We start from the raw sequence: 19,195 nt of genomic DNA, 5'->3' as shown, positions 1-19,195 counted from the left end.
CACTAACCTCCTCACTGTACCTCGTTCTCAGCAGTCCCACCATCGACCCCTGGCCCACGTCCTACCCCTGGTCTGGAATGCCCTCCCTCCTCAAATCTGCCAAGCAATCACACTTCCCCACTTCAAAGCCCCACTGAAGGCTCACCTCCTCCAGGAGGCCTTCCCAGACTAAGCCCCCCTTTTCCTCAGCTCCCCCTCCTTTCCCCCTTGCCCTGACTCACTCCCTTTGCTCTACACCCCCCCATCCCACAGCACTTGTATCTATTTGTACATATCTATAATTATATTTATGTTAATGCCTGTTTACTTGTTTTGATGTGTATATATCTGTAATTCTATTTATATTGATGCTGTTGATGCCTGTTTACTTGTTTTGATGTCTGTCTCCCCCCTTCTAGACTGTGAGCCTGTTGTGGCCAGGGATTGTCTCTTTGTTGCTGAATTGTCCTTTCCAAGCACTTAGTACAGTGCTCTGTACACAGTAAGCACTCAATAAATACCAATGAATGAATGAATGAGGGGGAGGAGGAGACCACAAAGGAGACCGAGAATGAGTGGCCTGAGAGATGAGGAGAACCAGGAGAGGACAGAGTCAGTGAAGCCAAGGTTGGATAACATACTGTGGAGAAGGGGTTGGTCCACAGTGTCAAATCATCATCATCATCATCAATCGTATTTATTGAGCGCTTACTGTGTGCAGAGCACTGTACTAAGCGCTTGGGAAGTACAAATTGGCAACACATAGAGACAGTCCCTACCCAACAGTGGGCTTACAGTCTAAATGCAACTGAAGGGTCCAAACAGGCATATATTATTGGACAAACATGCCCATAAATTCTTCAACCCAAAACACTTAGAGCTAGCATGTCTTAAAGCATAGGCTTTATTTTAATGATTTTAAGGTAGGTCTCAGAGACTGTCAAATGTTTTTGAATATCTGTGTCTCAGGGTCACTTTTTAAGGCCCTGCCCCACTGCCAGCCAGCCCAGGGGCAGCAGTGACTGAGCTGACTGCCCATAGCTACCCACAGTGAAATGGATTGCTCTCTACTTCAGAAGGTCTAACTGACTTTCAGAATTCTAATACAGCTGAGACGCTATCAAACTGGCTGTAATGTTGGGGTGAAGACAGCATTGAATAAGCACACAGCTCATTGAAGAGAATGCAAAATAATGCAAAGCAAAGCTTTGGCTTATTTCTGGGAATCATTTTTAACCATTTCCATGGTAGGGTTCCTAAGCCAACCCAAGCTAATTAGTGGGGAGGTATTTTCTCAAGTTAAATTTCCTTTGTTGCAATTAAAAATTCATTCCTTTTCAAGGCATAAAAATATTTCTTGATTCTATATTAGTAGAAAGAAAACATAAATGTCATCTAAAAATTTAAACCCATCCAGAACAATTCTAAAAAATATTTTCTACAAAGTCTACTGAATATCTGATTTAAAATAATTGCGGTATTTGCTAAGCACTTACTACGCATCAAGCAATGAAATAAGTCCTGGGGTAGATGCAAGATAATCAGTCTAAGTAGGAGGGAGAGCAGATACTGAATTCCCATTTTGCAGCACAGAGGCACAGAAAAGTTAAAGTGACTTGCCCAGGGTCAGACAGCAGACAGGTGGTGGAGCCAGAATTAGAACCCAGGCTCATGCTGCTTCTCGTGGCCTAGATTTTTAAGGAACGTCCGTTGGAGCAGACCAAATATGCCAGTAGCGATTCTCAGCATAGTTCACTGACTGCAGGAAACAGTTACTTCAAGGGTACAACTGGGGAAGGGGGTGATGGTAGACATTGACTCTAAGCAGCCTAGAGACACATCTTAAGGTCTGAGATGTGTCTGACAGGCTGAGGTTCTGGGAAGGACTAATTCCTTCCAGCCTTGAGAACCATGTTTGCTTTGATCCATTTTAGGACTGCAGCCCTCATGGAATGCCCGGTTCCCCTCAACCTGCTCAGCCCGATACGGATTCCCTGGACAAGCCCAAGCTGAAAGCAGGTGGTTCAGTGGAGAGCCTGAGGAGTTCTCTGAGTGGCCAGAGTTCGATGAGTGAGTTCAGTTTCTAATCTACTTGCTTTTCTTGGGCTTCTACGTGTTTGCCTCAGGTCTGGGATTTTGGAGTTTCCACAATAAACATCAGGCCCTCAAAGGACTGTGATGCAAATCAGATATGCCAATGGCTAAGTCATTAACAGCTAGCAGCATTGGGGATTTTAGGTTTCATTCCAGAACTTCCATTAAGAACCAAGAGGCCACCCCTGCTTCAAGCGTTTCTTTACTAACCCCACGCAAGCTTGCCTCCTTCATTCTTTCTGAGAAGGAGGAGGGAAAAAATGATAGTTGACCTCCTGGGAGCCTCTGGTGTCTCTCCAGAGCTTTCCTGAGCCTACAAGGATTCTCAGTAGTTCAATTATAGCCATCAGTAGAATACCCAGTGAGAAAGGTCAGTGAGATTTCCCCCCATGTGAGGTTGCAAGGGTTTGGCAGTAATTGGAATGAACTTCAAGGAGATCAGATAACAGCAGACAATTTTAATAAGAACTAAAAACTGCACCCCACCGCCCAGGAACTGCTGGTCATCAGATGCACAACCACTACAGACTGCGTGGAAAAGGCTGGGGTGAATTTGGATGGGTTGGCATTAAAGATTTTGGAAGCTGGTTTGGCTCTGAGAAAGGGAGGTTTCTTTTGAGTTTGTTTTTCCACTACCCCCCAAGACTGCTCTTCCCAAAATAAAGTTTGGGAGGAAGACATAACTGTCTCTCAAAAACAGAGCAGTTTAAAAAAAAAACAATTTGGAATTTAAAATGACTATCCCCACGCTTACAATACTATTATGTGCTTAATGAGTCACAAGGTGGGAGTTCAACAAGTAAGTAAAAAAGCATTTAGCCCTGCCCCCTGACTTAAGACTGGCCGCCAGAATTCCAGCGTTTCCAGTGCTCTGACTATTAGGTGGAGCTTCCTGTCAGGAACGGTGGCTGCGCCTCGGTTTTGGGACTGAGAGCTTGTGCAGAGGAATAGATTATAATAGCAGTGGCCTGGGTAGCATCACTCATACTCTCTCATCCCTGCCAGTCATGTTCCTGCTGGCATATGGACAGCAACCAGTAAGTAGGTGGGCAGGCATGCAGTGTGAAATGCATGTGTGGTCTTTGCCTGCCTTAGCCAGATACAGGTAAAATGGGGCCTCGACCCCAGCTCTCTTTTCACTGTACCAAGAGCTCAAGACAGAACAGGGCATCCCATATTTGTCTTCTGTTTTGCTTGAACACCTGGGAGAGGATTATCACTGAGTATCACAAAGCAAAGTCCTTGCCCTCAACTTCCGATGGGGGATAGAATATCAGAACAGCGGGTAGGAGGAGGCTGGAAAGATGAACAGAATAAATATGTTACAATCTATGAATCGGAAACTAGGATATAGCTGATGAGAAAGTGTGTACTTAGCTAAGGGTAACGTTATATATCTATTTTTCAAGTCATCTCTGATCAACTGCTCTCTGGCTGAGAATAGTTAGATGGATGTTTAATCCACTTTTCCTTCCTGTTTATTTGCTCACTAGGTGGCCAGACGGTGAGCACAACAGATTCTTCAACCAGTAACAGGGAGAGCGTGAAGTCTGAAGATGGAGATGAGGAAGAACCTCCCTATCGTGGGCCGTTTTGTGGGCGAGCCAGGGTGCACACTGATTTTACACCTAGTCCCTATGATACAGACTCCCTGAAACTTAAGGTATTGTTTCCCAATTCCAAGGGTCATAAAGCAAGATTTTTGGGTTTTGCATCGAGTCTTTCTTTGGTTTTGTATTACCAAATGTTTAAAAAGCTGGTCTCTTCTTTAGGATGCTGTGTTTGGACTGAGTCAGAGGAAAGTCTTATCTCTCCCACAAATAACAATGGTGGTATTCATTAAGCGCTCACTACGTGCCAAGCATTGTACCAAGTCCTGGGGTAGATACTAGTTAATCATGTTGGGCACAGTCCCTCTCCCGCATGAGATCTACAGTCTAAGTAGGAGGGAGAACAGGTATTGAATCTCTACTTTAAAGATGAGGAAACTGAGGCCCAGAGAAGTTGTGACCCAAGGTCATCCAGCAGGCAAGTGGAGGAGTCAGTATTAGAACCCAGGTCCTCTTACTCCCAGGCTCGACACTTCTCATTAGGCCACACTGCTTACGTACAGCAAGGAGCAAGATAATAATAATGATAGCATTTGTTAAGCGCTTACTATGTGCAAAGCACTGTTCTAAGCACTGGGGAGGATACAAGGTGATCAGGTTGCCCATATGGGGCTCACAGTCTTCATCCCCATTTCACAGATGAAGTAACTGAGGCACAGAGAAGTTAAGTGACTTGCTCAAAGTCACACAGCTGACAGTTGGTGGAGCCGGGATTTGAACCCATGACTTCTGACTCCCAAGCCCGTGCTCTTTCCATTGAGCCACGCTAATGAGTCTATATTCACTGCATCAGCTAACTTCCTCCATCCTAGATGACATACCCCATAACATGGAAGTTACATTAACCATTATCAGTCAATGGTATCTAATTATTTTTATGGTATTTGTGAAGCACTTATTAGCTAACAGTGTTCTAAGTGTAGGGGTACATATAAGTTAGGTCGACCATCCCTGTTCCACATGGGGCTTATAGTAATAGGAGGAAGAACAGGTATTAAATCTGCATTTTATAGTGGAGGAAACCCAGCCCCAGAGAAGTGAAGTGATTTGCCCTGTTCATACAGCAGGGAAGTGATGGAGCCAGGACTAGAACCCAGGTCCTCTAATTCCCAGACCCTTGCTCTTTCCACTAGGCAGCACAGCTAGAGGGTTTACCGTGTGCAGAACACTGTATTTGTGGGCATGGAATGTGTCTGCCAACTCTGTTGTTTTGTACTCTCCCAAGCACTTACAGTGCTCTGCGCACAGTGCCCTGAGAAAAGAGAGACAAAAGCCAGTGGCGTGGTCTTCACAGTTCCAGAATGAGACTGGCAACATGCCCTGAAGCGCAACCACCTTCAAACCTCATCATCATCAATCGTATTTATTGAGCGCTTACTGTGTGCAGAGCACTGTACTCAGCGCTTGGGAAGTACAAGTTGGCAACATATAGAGACAGTCCCTACCCAGCAGTGGGCTCACAGTCTAAACCTCCAACGCCCATCAGGATCCTGTTTCTGCACATACATTTATCCACACCAGCTTGTTGGCTTGATATGGCCTATGTGACAATTTCAAGACTCAGACATGTGCTCATCAGTTGGGTCTAGAACAGTGTCCTTTAGAAGTAGGTATTATCACAGAATCCTTTTTCAAATCATTTCACGGTCCTTGGACACTTGCGTGGATTTTGAAAGGAAGGGCTTCTCACGGGGGGTTTTTTGCTCTCTGGTCTGCAGAAAGGCGACATCATTGACATTATCAGCAAGCCTCCGATGGGAACCTGGATGGGCCTGTTGAACAACAAAGTTGGCACTTTCAAGTTCATCTACGTGGATGTGCTGAACGAAGAGGAGGAGAAGCCCAAGCGTCCCCACAGGAGGCGGCAGAAAGGAAGACCCCCACAGCCCAAATCCGTAGAGGACCTGCTTGACCGTATCAACTTAAAAGTCAGTTATTTTGGAGTCCGTGTCGTCTGTCGTGAGAAAGGGGAGGAGGAGCCTGGTGACTTCAGGAAGAGTCAGTTCATTGGGTGTAGTCAATTTGTGGACAAGATGTAGCTAGTCCTTTCAGCTTTAACTGCCTATTTGGACACGTGTGTATGCATGTCCTGTCAACCTGAGAGGGGAGATCAGTCCTGGGGGACATAGTTTGAGCTGGAACATTTCTTTTGGGATTCTCCCACCTCATCTCATAATTCATTCAATTGTATTTATTGAGTGCTTACTATGTTCAGAGCACTGTACTAAGTGCTTGGGAGAGTACAATATAACAATAAACAGACATATTCACTGCTCACAATGAGTCTCCTCACTCCACCCATTCACTGCAGCGCTATTGCTTGCCTCTACCCTATGGTAGCCAGCGTGGCATAGTGGAAAGAGCCCAGGCTTGGGAGTCAGAGGTCGTGGGTTCTAATCCCGGCTCCCCCAGTGATCAACTATGTGACTTTGAGCAACTCACTTGACTTCTCTGTGCCTCAGTTCCCCCATCTGTAAAATGGGGATTAAAACAATTTTTGGAAGCAGCGTGGCTTAGTGGAAAGAGCCCGGGCTTGAGAGTCAGCGTTCGCAGGTTCTAATTCCAGCTCTGCCACTTGTCAGCTGTGTGACTTTGGGCAAGTCACTTAACTTCTCTGTGCCTCAGTTACATCATCTGTAAAATGGGGATTAAGACTGTGAGCCCCACGTGGGACAACCTGATTATGTTGCATCTCCCCCAGTGCTTAAAACAGTGCTTGGCATTTAGTAAGCACTTAACAAATACCATCATCATCATTATTATTATTATTAGCCAGAAGTTCCTACCTAATCGTGACCGTATTGTTTGTTCGAATGGTGTCTGTAGAAAACCAACTTTTGGTAATGTAGTTTGACGCGCCCCATGTTTCTCTGACAGGAGCACATGCCCACTTTCCTGTTCAATGGCTATGAAGACCTGGATACCTTCAAGCTCCTGGAGGAGGAAGACTTGGATGAGTTGAACATTAGAGATCCTGAACACCGAGCTGTTCTCTTAACCGCAGTGGAGCTGTTACAGGAATATGATAGTGAGTGAGCCATTTCTTACCTCCTCTTTAGATTGTGGTTTACTTCATTGGTTTGTGGAATTCCACCCAACTAATTTCTTGAATTTTCATTCCTTAATTGCTTAATATTTTCTGTATTGGCCATTTTCTCTATGCCAGTTCAAGTCTAAAAATATTTCAGGGTGATTGAACACTGAATACTAGAGCTGTGGGTGACCTAGCTAATGCCTTTTGATTCATGTGGGATCCCTATATTGACCTTTGGATGGCTTTGGTTGACTGTATTCTGAGAGAGAATGTAATTTCAGGGCAGAATGCTGTGAGGCTTGTGGCTTGGGTTCATAGGTTCAAGTATCATTGCTGTCAAGAGAGAATGATGCATGCTGCTACAGAACTCCTTGCAGAAGTAGTGGGTATCAGGAAGCACTCTTGGAAAAGCAAGTCAGTGGAAAAAGAAAGTCATTTCTGCACTGTATGGGGTGTGGAAAGGGAGAGGGCCTTAACCGGGCTACCCTCCAGGCTGAGGAGCTCCCACTGATCTAATAATGAAGAGGGGGTCCCGGAACTTGGGGGGCGATGGGGGAGTCAAGTGAGCATTTTGGCTGGACCCAAGCATTGAGTAGGATAGGAATCTCTTTCCAAGTCCCCTCTCTCCCTTGGGAAGGGTGAAAGAATGAAGTGTGGTAGTACGGAAGCAGCATGGCCTAATGGAAAGAGCATGGGCCTGCGAGTCAGAGGACCCAGGTTCTAAGCTCAGCTCTGCCACTGGCCTGCTGTGTGACCTTGGGCACGTCGCTTAACTTCTCTGTGCCTGTTTCTTCATCTGTAAAATGGGGATTCAATACCTGTTCTCCCTCCCACTTACACTGTAAGGCCTCTGTGAAACAGAAACTGCATCCATGCTGATTAATTTGTATGTACCACAGCGCTTAGTACAGTGCTTGACACATAGTAAGCACTTAACCAGTACCATAAAAAAGCAGTTTGAAAACAGAATGACGTGAATCCACCTCCTTTTGAAATCTCTCATGGCGCCCAAGCATTAGTGCTCTTTCCAGCCATTTTAGGAGACCAGAATCAATGGTATTTACTGAGTGAATACTATATGCAGAGCACTGTACTAAGTGCCTGGGAGAGAGAAGCAGCGTGGCCTAGTGGATAGCATAGTCCTGGGAGTCAGAGGGACCTGGATTCTAAACCCAGTTAGGCCTCCTGTCTGCTGTGTGACCTTGAGTAAGTCACTTCACTTCTCTGTGCCTCAGTTCCTTCAACTGTAAATTGGGGATTAAGACTATGAGCCCTATGTAGGGCATGAACTGCGTCCAACCTGATTAGCTTGTCTCTACCCCAGTGCTTAAAATAGTGCCTGGCATATAGTAAGCACTTAACAAATACCATAAAAATCAACAAAACAGAATTAGTAGACCAGGACCAGTGCCTTGGATAAATACTTTCGGTCTGTGCATCTAAAATACATCAACTCCTTAAGCAAAATGGCAGTGGCCAAAATGGCATACCATTTAAAAACAGGGAACAGCTCGAGCAAAGCCAGTGAACTGGGACTGACACATTGAAACTCTCTCACAGCCACTGAGGGGACATAGGTCTTATTTTAGGACACCTTCCGTGTCCTCAAGAAGCTCACAAACAACATGAGAAAGAGGAACAAAGAAACCTCCATAAACTTTTTTTAAAAAGTTACAGATGTGGGAGGGATGTGGGAAGGAGTTGGTTAGAGGCTCTGGTGGAGGGAAAGGGCCACAGCTCCTGAGCTCATTCACTTTTGCGGGGCTCCTTTGGTATGGCTCAACTTTCGTGACACAAGATGCAAGCACCAGGACTGTCATGGCTCCTCTTAGCCCCAGAGAAGAGGATGCAGGATGACAGTTGCTTTGGCCTGACTCCTCGCCATTGGATGATTATCGTAGCTCTGAAGCATCTGATCCTGATCCTCTAGATTGTAAGCTCATTCTTTGCAGCGAATGTGCCTGTTTATTGTTATATTGTACTCTCCCAAGCACTTAGTACAGTGCTTTGCACATAGTAAGCACTCAATAAATACAGTTGACTGACTGCTTCCTTTAATTTAGCTTTTACCAAAAACTGCTCAGAATACACACAGCCAACCCTATCTGGGCAATAGCAAGGACAAGCCTATTGTCTAATGCAAATTCCCAAGAGTGTTGTAGTATGCTTCAGTCTTTAATACCACCATTAGGTCCAGACCTGAAGCCTTTGGGGAGCACCACTCAAGAGCAGGCTGTGATCTCCTTTACTAAATGTAAGGCTTTGGAAAATACTAATTTAGCCCCAAGTTACATCCAGTAAGCGACATCATTTTAGACACTTTTCCCTTCAGGAATTATAAGACTCTTTCACTTTTTCCCTCGGACCTGGATATTTTGCTCTGCATTAGTTAATTTTATAAGAGGATTCCTCCTTTGAGGCTCTCTCACTTTAGAAGTCTTGTACCAGTGTGGATTTACTCTCAATGATTCCCATATGAGAGAGGTGATGGACAAATAATAAGCACAGATGGGATATGTATGGTGGGACATCCTCCTGGGAACAATATTTTTTTATTTATTTTGATGATCACAGATTGATGGTTCTTAATTTGAAGGAAAAGATTGCAACTCAACTGATGCTAAATGATTACAACCAGCATTTGAAAAAGATTGAGCCAATCACTTCTCTGTGTACACAATTACTTTTACCCTTTTCTTTTCCTGTTGAGATGAGATGTGGTTGTCAATCCCGCTTTGGGAACTGGGTTTGAAAGAAAAGTAACCGCTGCTAAGTTAAAGATCTTGAAATAAGAGCCTTATGATGCTCTGAAAAATCCCCAAAGGACTGATTCTGCAAGGAAGGAGGAAACTCTAAGCAGCTGCTCTTTTCTACACACTAGAAGTAATGGCCTGAATAAATTAATTCCACTCTGTCATCAAGAAGTATTTCTTGACTTCCACAAAGTGCTTAGGTTACTGTAGTTGACTCGCGGTTAATGGGTACTGAAAACCTCTTTGCCTGTGGAAGTCTTGGTATTTGAATTCAAGTTCTCATACATTACTATGGGTTCTTACTTTTTGTAGATAATTATTTTTATATGCTCAACGTCTCTGTGCCTCAGTTTCCTCATCTGTAAAGTGGGGATGAAATGCCTTTTCTTCCACCCCATTAGAGTGTAAACCTTTCGTATGTCAGGGATTATGTCCAGTCTGCATATATTGTGTTTTCGCCAATGCTTAGTATCATGCTTGACAAATAGTACCACACTTAATGAATACCACAATTATTATTACATCTCCTAGTGGGGACTTTCAGATGATTTTTTAAAACACTGAGATTATCCCTTATTCTCTACTTTGTCCTCTGCTCTGATTCTAACCCAGAGACTTTTTTTCTCAGGCATATTAAAACATGCTAATTTCTGATGGGCCTAGGAGTTTAGGAGGGCTCTATTTCATTCTGGTTTTCTATCTTCTTCTAGGTAATAGTGACCAGTCTGGATCTCAAGAGAAGCTTCTGATCGACAGCCAGGGCCTGAGTGGATGCTCTCCCCGGGACTCTGGCTGCTATGAGAGCAGTGAAAACCTGGAGAACGGTAATGGAGGCCATGGGGCCCCCTGACAAGCACTGCTCTGGGGCCTCGCAGCTTTTGTGCATTTGTGCTTCAGCTATCAGAACTGCTGCATGCTTGGCTTCCACGCTACCTTGCATGTACTTCTCTTCCACTCCAGCCAGTACTTTGGGCATCAGCTTGTCTTCTAATCCCATCCAGATGCTATTTAAGTATTTGCAACCATCTTCAGGGGTTCTGCAGGGTTCCCAGAAACCAAAACTATGTTCAAGTAGTAAGAGGAGCAGAGCTCAAAACTGATGCTCAAAAAGTAACTATTTGTACTTTTCTATAAGAGGTGGTTAGAACTGTTCCTGAATTTAGGGTTCCTCTCTGCTTTTCGGCATATATGTAAGCGAGAGCATCATCATCGAGCGCTTACTGTGTGCAGAGCACTGCACTAAGTGCTTGGGAGAGTACAGTACAACAGAGCTGGCTGTCATGATCACAATCCACAAAACCAGTTTACAGACTAGAGACCACTCTCTCTTCCACTTCCAGATTGAGAAAGATCCTCTATTTTGTGCTCCCCGTTGGATTGGAAAGGGCTAGGATAAGTCTGAGGCAAGATTACTTAGGCCCAGTCAATGTTTCCTTGTTCTAAAGGTATATGTTCCCTGGTCCTGGGACCTTAGCTTACCCTAGAATATTTAACCATTATAAATAAACAAATAATTCACCTTGATTAATGGCCACAGCATGACAGTCAGACCATTTGGCCCTGGTGAAATAAATGCTACTTAGAGTATAGCTGTTAGATGTATTCTAATAAAATGTAAATAAAGATTGTAAATGTAGGTGATCCTTCCTTCTTCCCTTATAGGGAAATTCAAGTATAGGGTCCTTGTTTTGCAATTACATTTCAGAAAATTTGGTTGAACTAAAATAAAGTATTTGTAATGTCCTAGAATTGTTGCCTACTTTCTTTAGAAAGCTTAGTGTTGTGTGAGTGTTGCTTTGCATTTTGTGCTTGTGTCTTTCTTACTATTAAGCCTTTTGTTTCTTCCACAAAAATAGCCACCAGACAAAAATGAAACTCATTGGCTTGCTGTGTAAAAATACTATTTTGTATTGGATTTGACGTTGCAGGAGCTAAATCCAGTGGAGAAGGATGGGAGACCCTTGGGCTGGGGTTTTTTCTGAAAAGATTCTCTTTTTACCACAGGAAAAACTTTAAAAAGCCAGTGTGAAAAATATATCCAGGGGGAAGAGTTCATACTAATTTAAAATGAGGGGTACGGTTTTATCTCAAAGTCTATTTTGATATTTTCCATTCCCTACTCAATCTGCTCAGTTTTCTGTTCTCCCTCCTACTTTACTTTATGAGCCTCATGTGAGATCCGATTTCCTATAATCTATCCCAATACTTAGTATAGTATTGGCCCATAGTAAGCACCTAAATACCAATCAATCAATCAACTAATGGTATTTACTGAGCATTTACTATGTGCAGAGCACTGTACTAAGTGCTTGGGAGAGTAGAGTGCAACAGAATTAGCAGACATATTCCCTGCCCATAATGAGCTTACACAGTTATCATTAGTGTTATTATTTATAATCCTGACTTTTGGGTAAAGATATGTTTTACTACCTTCCAGCATTATCAACAGCCTTTAATTTATACCTATTTTTTTCTCTAGTGAGAATATATTTATGCGTACAATGTAAACATGAAAATTTGAAATAGTGAAGGCTATCTTATGATGAAAGCTCTCAAGCCAACAGATTTACTCAACAGAGTAAGGAGCCAGAAGTACTGGGGCTTGAGTGAGAATGTCAAGCGCGTAGTACAGTGCTTTGCAAGCAGTAATGCTCAATAAATACGATTGAATGAATAAAAGCAAAGCAAAGACCTCTATTTTGATAGGGGGATTCAACTCTTACGGTTCACCTTACTAGGCATTTTTGGAATAAAGGAGGTCACATTTTGGAATGGCAATGAAAATGAAAGTATGCATGCTGATCTGTCCCAGGCATCTAAATTCTCTCAAAATATCTCATTCCTCTGACTCCAGTCTATTTGGGGCAACCCTAACCTGGGACACAAGCTAATGCCAGCAGAAGCTACCACCTTGCAGACAAGATTCATGAAGCCCCATGCCCCACCTTCAAACCTGGCCCAGAAACCCTGCCATCAGCACATCTGTGAGACTGCTGCTGTCCCATCCAGAGGAAATCACTTCTGCTCTGCGTTTTCAAATTCAATTAGGAAGTGATTTCTTCAGGCTGGAAAGCAAGTCATCCCGGCTGCTTCCAAGACTGACAGGAAGCTGCAGTGCCTTAAGGGACCCAGAAGCTTGGGAGCTGAAGGAAAACAGTGGGAACTAAGGGCCAACATCAGGATAATGGTTCTTTGCATTATATCTGAGGGGCCCTTTTCCTTAACTCTATGACCTCAAGACCTCCATCACTTCACCCCCTACTACCTCACCTCCCTTCTCTCCTTCTACAGCTCAGCCCGCACCCTCTGCTCCTCTGCCGCTAACCTCCTCACTGTATCTTGTTCTCGCCTGTCCCTCCGTCGACCCCCAGCTCACGTCCTCTCCCTGGCCTGAAATGCCCTCCCTCCACTCATCCACCAAGCTAGCTCTCTTCCTCCCTTCAAAGCCCTACTGAGAGCTCACCTCCTCCAGGAGGCCTTCCCAGACTGAGCCCCCTTTTTCCTCTCCTCCTCCCCATTCCCCCGCCTTACCTCCTTCCCCTCCCCACAGCACCTATATATATGTTTGTACAGATTTATTACTCTATTTTACTTGTACATATTTACTATTCTATTTATTTTGTTAATGATTGCATCTAGCTTTACTTGTATTTATTCTGATGACTTGACACCTGTCCACATGTTTTGTTTTGTTGTCTGTCTCCCCCTTCTAGGCTGTGAGCCCATTGTTGGGTAGGGACCGTCTCTATATGTTGCCAACTTGTACTTCCCAAGCGCTTAGTACAGTGCTCTGCACACAGTAAGCGCTCAATAAATATGATTGAATGAATGAAAAGACCATCAGTCCCCAGCATCCAGCAGGGAGACAGGGCTGGGGGCATCAGACAAGTTTGAACGAATCCGTTGTTTACAGTTAGGGGACAAACTGATTTGTTGAAAATAAGGCTTCCCCTTAAGCAAGGGTTGTTCGTGTTTCCACTGGTCTCCAGCTGCTTAGACTCAATCTAAATTGCACATTCTTAGTAAAGAGTGAAGAGAATCAGTACCTCAGGTAGCAGCACTGCAAGCTCTTGGGCCAGGTCGGAGTCCTACCTGAGGAGGCAACCCTGATGGAGTCTCCCACGGGGAATGATGGAGGAGCCTTGGTTCTGAAACTCCAGGATGGAGAACCTGCCCAGAGGAATTGATTATAGCAATAGTGGCTCACGCAGCATCTCAGGGCCCTTTTTTAATGGTATTTGTTGAGTACTTACTATGATCCAGGCATTGTACTAAGCACTGGGTAGATACCAGCTAATCAGGTTGGACACAGTCCATGCCCCAAATGGGGCTCACAGTCTTAATCCCTGTTTTACAAATGAGGTTACTGAGGCCCAGGGAAGTTATGTTACTTGTCTAAGGTCACACAGCAGACAAGTGGTGGAGCGGAATTAGAACCCAGGTCCTATTGGCTCCCAGGCCTGTGTTCTATCCACTAGGCCATGCTGCTTCTGCCTTCTGTCCATCCTGGGGCACAGGATGCAAAAAGTGAGTGTGCTGATGTGTGTACCACAATGCCCGTGCTGTCTTTGCCCAATTTAGCCAGCCACAGGCAGTACCAACACTGTAATCCTGATTTACCATGATCTCTTTCCACTGGACCAACAACAGGACTTTTAGAAGCAACCATGTGGAAAAATTCTCAAGCTAATTATTTTCATTGTTACCCACTAAAGTGTGTAAGTGATCTCAGCCCAGGAAATGCCCTTGGTAGTATGTAGGAAAGGAAGTTGTTTTTAGGAATGTGTCAGTTCTGCAGGGGTTTTTTTTCCATAAAGACATTTGTATGGCTCCCTGCAGACTGACCAGGGTGTTCAGGTTCTGTTGGCAAGAAGACTTACTCTTGGAACAGGGTTGACTTCGTGACTGCTGAGGTAGTGAAAGAAACCAAACCGTCCCCACGTCTCATCAGCAGAGACGGCTTCCATATCACTGGACCATAGCTGGAGTGCTGCAGCTCTTTGCTCCCAACTGGAGTGGCAGTGTAAAACAGCTGGCTGCCCTGAAACAGATTAAAATGGGGATCAGAACATGAGAACTTTATGAGATTAAAGCAGAGAATCGTTTTGGACTAACATATTATCTGAGCACTTTATGAGCTTTCTACCAACATTTTCCAGGTCTCCAATCTTCCTTGACTTGGTCTGACCACTAAACCCTTTTTCTCAAGCATAAAAGCTGTTAAAAAAATTAAAATGAGAGATAGGCTATTATAGCATGAACTGTTCTGTTGCATTTTTCTTGTGATCTAGACTGTAACCTCCTTAGGTGCAGGGATCACGTCTACCAACTCTGTGTTATACTTTCCCAAGCACTTATTACAGTGTTCCGCACTCAGTAAAAGCTCAATAAATCCTATTAATTGTTCAATTTAAATGTCCTAACCAGGGATTCACTCCTATTGAAATTGAGTCTGTGGGATGCAAGAGTCAGTGTTGAATCGCAGGCACTACTGGATTCTAATCTATTTCAGATGACCACTTGCCACCTGGAAACACATTATTATTCTTTGCCTTTGGCAATCTCTTTATTCCTCAGTTTCTCCCCTTCTCCTCTTACTGGCTGCTAAAGAGAGATGCCAGTGCTTCGTTGAGTGTGGTGGAGCAAGGGGGTAGAACAGGAAGACTTCAAAGATCTAATGGAATAGAAAGCCTTGATCTGTGGCTCTGTCCAGGATCTCCATAGACCTGGAACTGGAAGACTAAGTGCCCGGCCCAAAAAACTGTGTGAAACTAAGCAATGGTTTCATATCACCTCAGCCCCCTATTCTGCTGAGTTGTTAATTCCAGATTAAATCCCTTGCATCAATAGAGATGGTACCTTGTGTATCATTTTATCTCTATGAAGGTATTTGATGGCTGGAACCAATGAAAACTCTACCGATCAGGTAATCTCTTGGGCATATTTTATAATGATCTTCACAGTAAAACCTAGATAACATGACATTTCAAGAAATAAAGTCCTTCCTTCTCCTCCTACCTAAGGCTGTAGGATTTATTTTCAATAAAGAAGTAGTTTTAGGGCAACATACCGTCTGAAAGAGGCATGTCCATCCCAAACAGAATACAAAACCAGACTCTATCCATTCCTAAGGAGGAGACTAGAAGCAGCGTATCATTTTTTTTTCCTGCTCCAACCTAGCAAATACTGTCCTGGAAAATGAGAGGAGAGGATAAAAGCATCCTTTCTAAAGCGTATAATTGTTTAAAAGATTTGAAAATTGCAGTTAAACATGCCCAGATTTCATGATTTGGTAAGCACTGCAATCAGTGTACATTATTTATCCCAGTGCCAGATCCTTAATACATCCCAGATAGATCTCTTCAACTGTACCAGAAAGATATATTAGGAAGTTGAAATTGGGCTGAAATCAAAGAAAGAAAACCTTCATGAACTCCCAAACCTTCATGCAGCTATGGCACCTGCAGTATTTCATTTCTTGTTCATTCTTTTACACTGCCAAGTGTAGAAGATGAACTAGATTGGAGTTTTTTTGGCAGGGAGGATGAAGGGGGATGGGGTTTGTTGGGAATTTAATTCATAATGCCATTCAAGAAATGGATCCCACTAAGAATTATATGTGCTTTCTGAAGATTATTACCCAAACTATGAAAATCCAGAAGTGTCTCTTGTTAATCCAGTATGCTTTTATGTGTTTTAATGTAAGAGTAAAACATCATCATCATTACAAAGTACTCCGACCATCGGCTTAAGGGAAGCAACATGGCCTAGTGGAACAGTCAAAAGGCCTGTTCTAGTGTGGCTCCACCACTTGCTTGCCCTGTTACATTGGACAATTTGCTTAACGACTCTGTGCCTTGTTTTCCTTCTGTAAAATGGGTGCTAAATACCTGTTCTCCCTTCCCCTCTGACTGTGACACCCACCGGGGACAAGAACTTTGAGCTATATATATATATATTTTGTACCCATCTCAGTGCTTGGTACACCTGTGAGCAAGGAGGAAGGGTAGAAGGTTGGAAAGGGTCAGGAAGTTTTCAGTGCTCTTCACACTGTGTGGCACTTATAGTTAATAAATGCTTAACTATAAGCACGTTTCTGTGGCCTCCCCACTTCAGTCTATACTTCACTCTGTGGCCCGGATTATCTTTGTACAGAAACGCTCTGGTCATGTCACTCCCCTCCTCAAAAACCTACAGTGGTTGCCTGTCAACCTATGAATCAATCAGAAACACCTCACTCTCAGCTTCAAGGCTCTCCATCACCTCGCCCCCTCCTACCTCACCTCCCTTCTCTCCTTCTACAGCCCAGCTTGCACCTTCCGCTTCTCTGCCACTAACCTCCTCACTGGGCCTCATTCTCGCCTGTCCCGCTGTCGACCCCCAGCCCACGTTCCCCCCCCGGCCTGGAATGCCCTTCCTCCACATGTCGCCAAGCTAGCTCTCTTCCTCCCTTCAAAGCCCTACTGAGAGCTCACCTCCTCCAGTAGGCCTTCCCAGACTGAGCCCTTTTTTTCTCTCCTCCTCCCCATCCCCCCGCCCTACCTCCTTCCCCTCCCCACAGCACTTGTATATATTTTTACAGATTTATTACTCATTTATTTTACTTGTGCATATTTACTATTCTATTTATTTTGTTATTGATGTGCATATAGCTTTAATTCTACTTGTTCTGACAATTTTGACACCTGTCTACATGTTGTGTTTTGTTGTCTGTCTCCCTGTTCTAAACTGTGAGCCCATTATTGGGTAGGGACCATCTCTATATGTTGCGGACTTGTACTTCCCAAGCGCTTAGTACAGTGCTCTGCACACAGTAAGCAGTCAATAAATATGATTGAATGAATGAATGAATGAATGGAGCTAGCACGCTGTGCCACAATGACTTCCAAACGAGGCTGGCCTCACGTTAAACTTTGTACCATTGCCTCTTACAATACATGTTGTGGTAGGTCAAAGTTATGTTAATCTCCTTTCAACCACTGGGAAACCCCTACAAATAAAACCAAAAACTCTTCGTCCAGTAACTTGTGAAAGAAGGCCACTTTCCTGAAATATATCAAATAAGCACAAAGTCTTAATGCTCTTGGTTCTGTCAGAGGGTTATTTTAAGCATTGTCTCTAGGGATTTTTTATGGCAAAAATCCATTGAAAATGATTGTTTTGATTTGCAGGCAAGACTCGGAAGGCTGGACCTCTGCCCACCAAATCATCGACCGAGCCCAATTTTAGGGACTTCAGCAGAAATCAGCTGGCCAACTACCCAACGCTGCCTTTAACAAAATCAGTAGAAGCTTTAAAGGGGGAAGAGAAGGAAACCAGACTCTGTGGCATCCACACCTCTCCTGCCTCTAAGAGTGGCGTCCAGCCCCCTTGTGCCACTGTGGCAAAGAAAAACCGCAGAAGCCTACCCGTTTCCATCTGTAGGAGCTGTGAAGCCCTGGATGGCCCTCAGGCAGTGGAGAGCTGGCCAAGATCACACTCCCTCGATGACCTCCAAGGGGAGCCCGATGCTGAACACGATGGGCCTGGCAAGGAAACAGAGTCCCCCCATCAGGGCGGGCCAGAGGTGCCCCTAAAAATGACCTCCACTGGGAAGCCTAGAACAGTTCTTGGGAACCGCGTACTTGAAGAGGCCCCACCGCTGACCCAAAGCAAGAGATCATCTGAACCTCAGAAGACACAAACAAAGAAAGTGGACTGTTCAACTGGCACTTCTGTGCATGGGACTCCTCCTCCGCTCCTGCCTAAAAGCTATGAATCCCACCCTTCTTCAATTAAACACGCTTTAACCAGGATGCCTCTACCGTGCCACCTAAAAATTCAAGGAGGAACAAATAATCTCCCGCTACCCACAAAAGGTGCAGAAACAGAGCAGAAGGGGTCACACGAACTAAGAACTCAATCCAAAAATCCTTCCCAGCCGCCTCCGGTTCCTGCTAAAAAGAGCAGGGAACGCCTGTCCAATGGGCTACACCATCTTTCCGTGCCTCACGCTGGGGCTGTTCCCTGTCCAGGTGCCCCATACCTGCCAGTTAAAAAGAGCAGCCCCAGTAGCCCTGCTGACTGTCACTCCGTGCCGGCGGGCAGGCCATCCTCAGAGCAGGAGCCCGGCCCTCCAGCGAGCATTCGGCCACCCTGGCTGTCGGAGCTCCCAGAAACGGCTAGTGTTCAAGAGCACGGAGTCCGGCTGGGCCCTGCTTTGACGAGGAAGGTCTCTTGTGCCAGAGGGGTAGATCTGGAAATGCTGATTGAAAATAAGCTACAAGCTGAGGAGATTGATCTCACTGAGGAACCATATTCAGATAAGGTAGGGACAAGAGCCACCCACCATCTTAAAATACTCTGTTCCTAGCTTCTTTTGGTTGTAAAGTCCTTGGGAGCGGGGATTTGTATCTTCTAACTCTGTTGCTCTCTTAGACACTTACTGCAGGGCTCTGCACAGAGTAAGCACTCAATAAATTCAATTGGTATTTTTTTCCTTTATTAAATCAAATGTTAAATATAAGAAAATGATCAACTTTATTTTCACTAATTTTACATGTTTGTTTTCCCATTTCAAAGACCCCTAGGAAATAAAAAAGATTTTGTACTGAAAGATTCCCCCAAACTTCTTTCCCTTTCAACAATTGTGATCCCTTTCCAGGTTATTTCAACTCTCTCCACAAATTCATGGACTTCACTGTCCCAGCTCCAATTTTAAGTCACTTTCTGAGGAAGCTATTTCA

General features: G+C 44.4%; 1 protein-coding gene across 1 annotated transcript in view; it reads left to right on the top strand.

Moving 5' to 3' along the window:
• The window catches only part of SASH1 (SAM and SH3 domain containing 1), a 205,066-nt gene that overhangs the window by 179,854 nt on the left and 6,017 nt on the right, over positions 1 to 19,195 (top strand). The window contains exons 13-18 of the mRNA XM_038761304.1: positions 1,914 to 2,049; positions 3,567 to 3,736; positions 5,402 to 5,611; positions 6,561 to 6,711; positions 10,181 to 10,294; positions 17,642 to 18,777. Coding sequence (XP_038617232.1) covers positions 1,914 to 2,049; positions 3,567 to 3,736; positions 5,402 to 5,611; positions 6,561 to 6,711; positions 10,181 to 10,294; positions 17,642 to 18,777 — 1,917 coding nt within the window. The remainder of the gene's footprint in view (positions 1 to 1,913; positions 2,050 to 3,566; positions 3,737 to 5,401; positions 5,612 to 6,560; positions 6,712 to 10,180; positions 10,295 to 17,641; positions 18,778 to 19,195) is intronic.

Source organism: Tachyglossus aculeatus, chromosome 2, assembly GCF_015852505.1.
Source record: "Tachyglossus aculeatus isolate mTacAcu1 chromosome 2, mTacAcu1.pri, whole genome shotgun sequence".
NCBI lineage: Eukaryota > Metazoa > Chordata > Mammalia > Monotremata > Tachyglossidae > Tachyglossus > Tachyglossus aculeatus.
The sequence above is the reverse complement of the archived record's forward strand: the minus strand, read 5'-3'. Positions and strand labels throughout refer to the sequence as shown.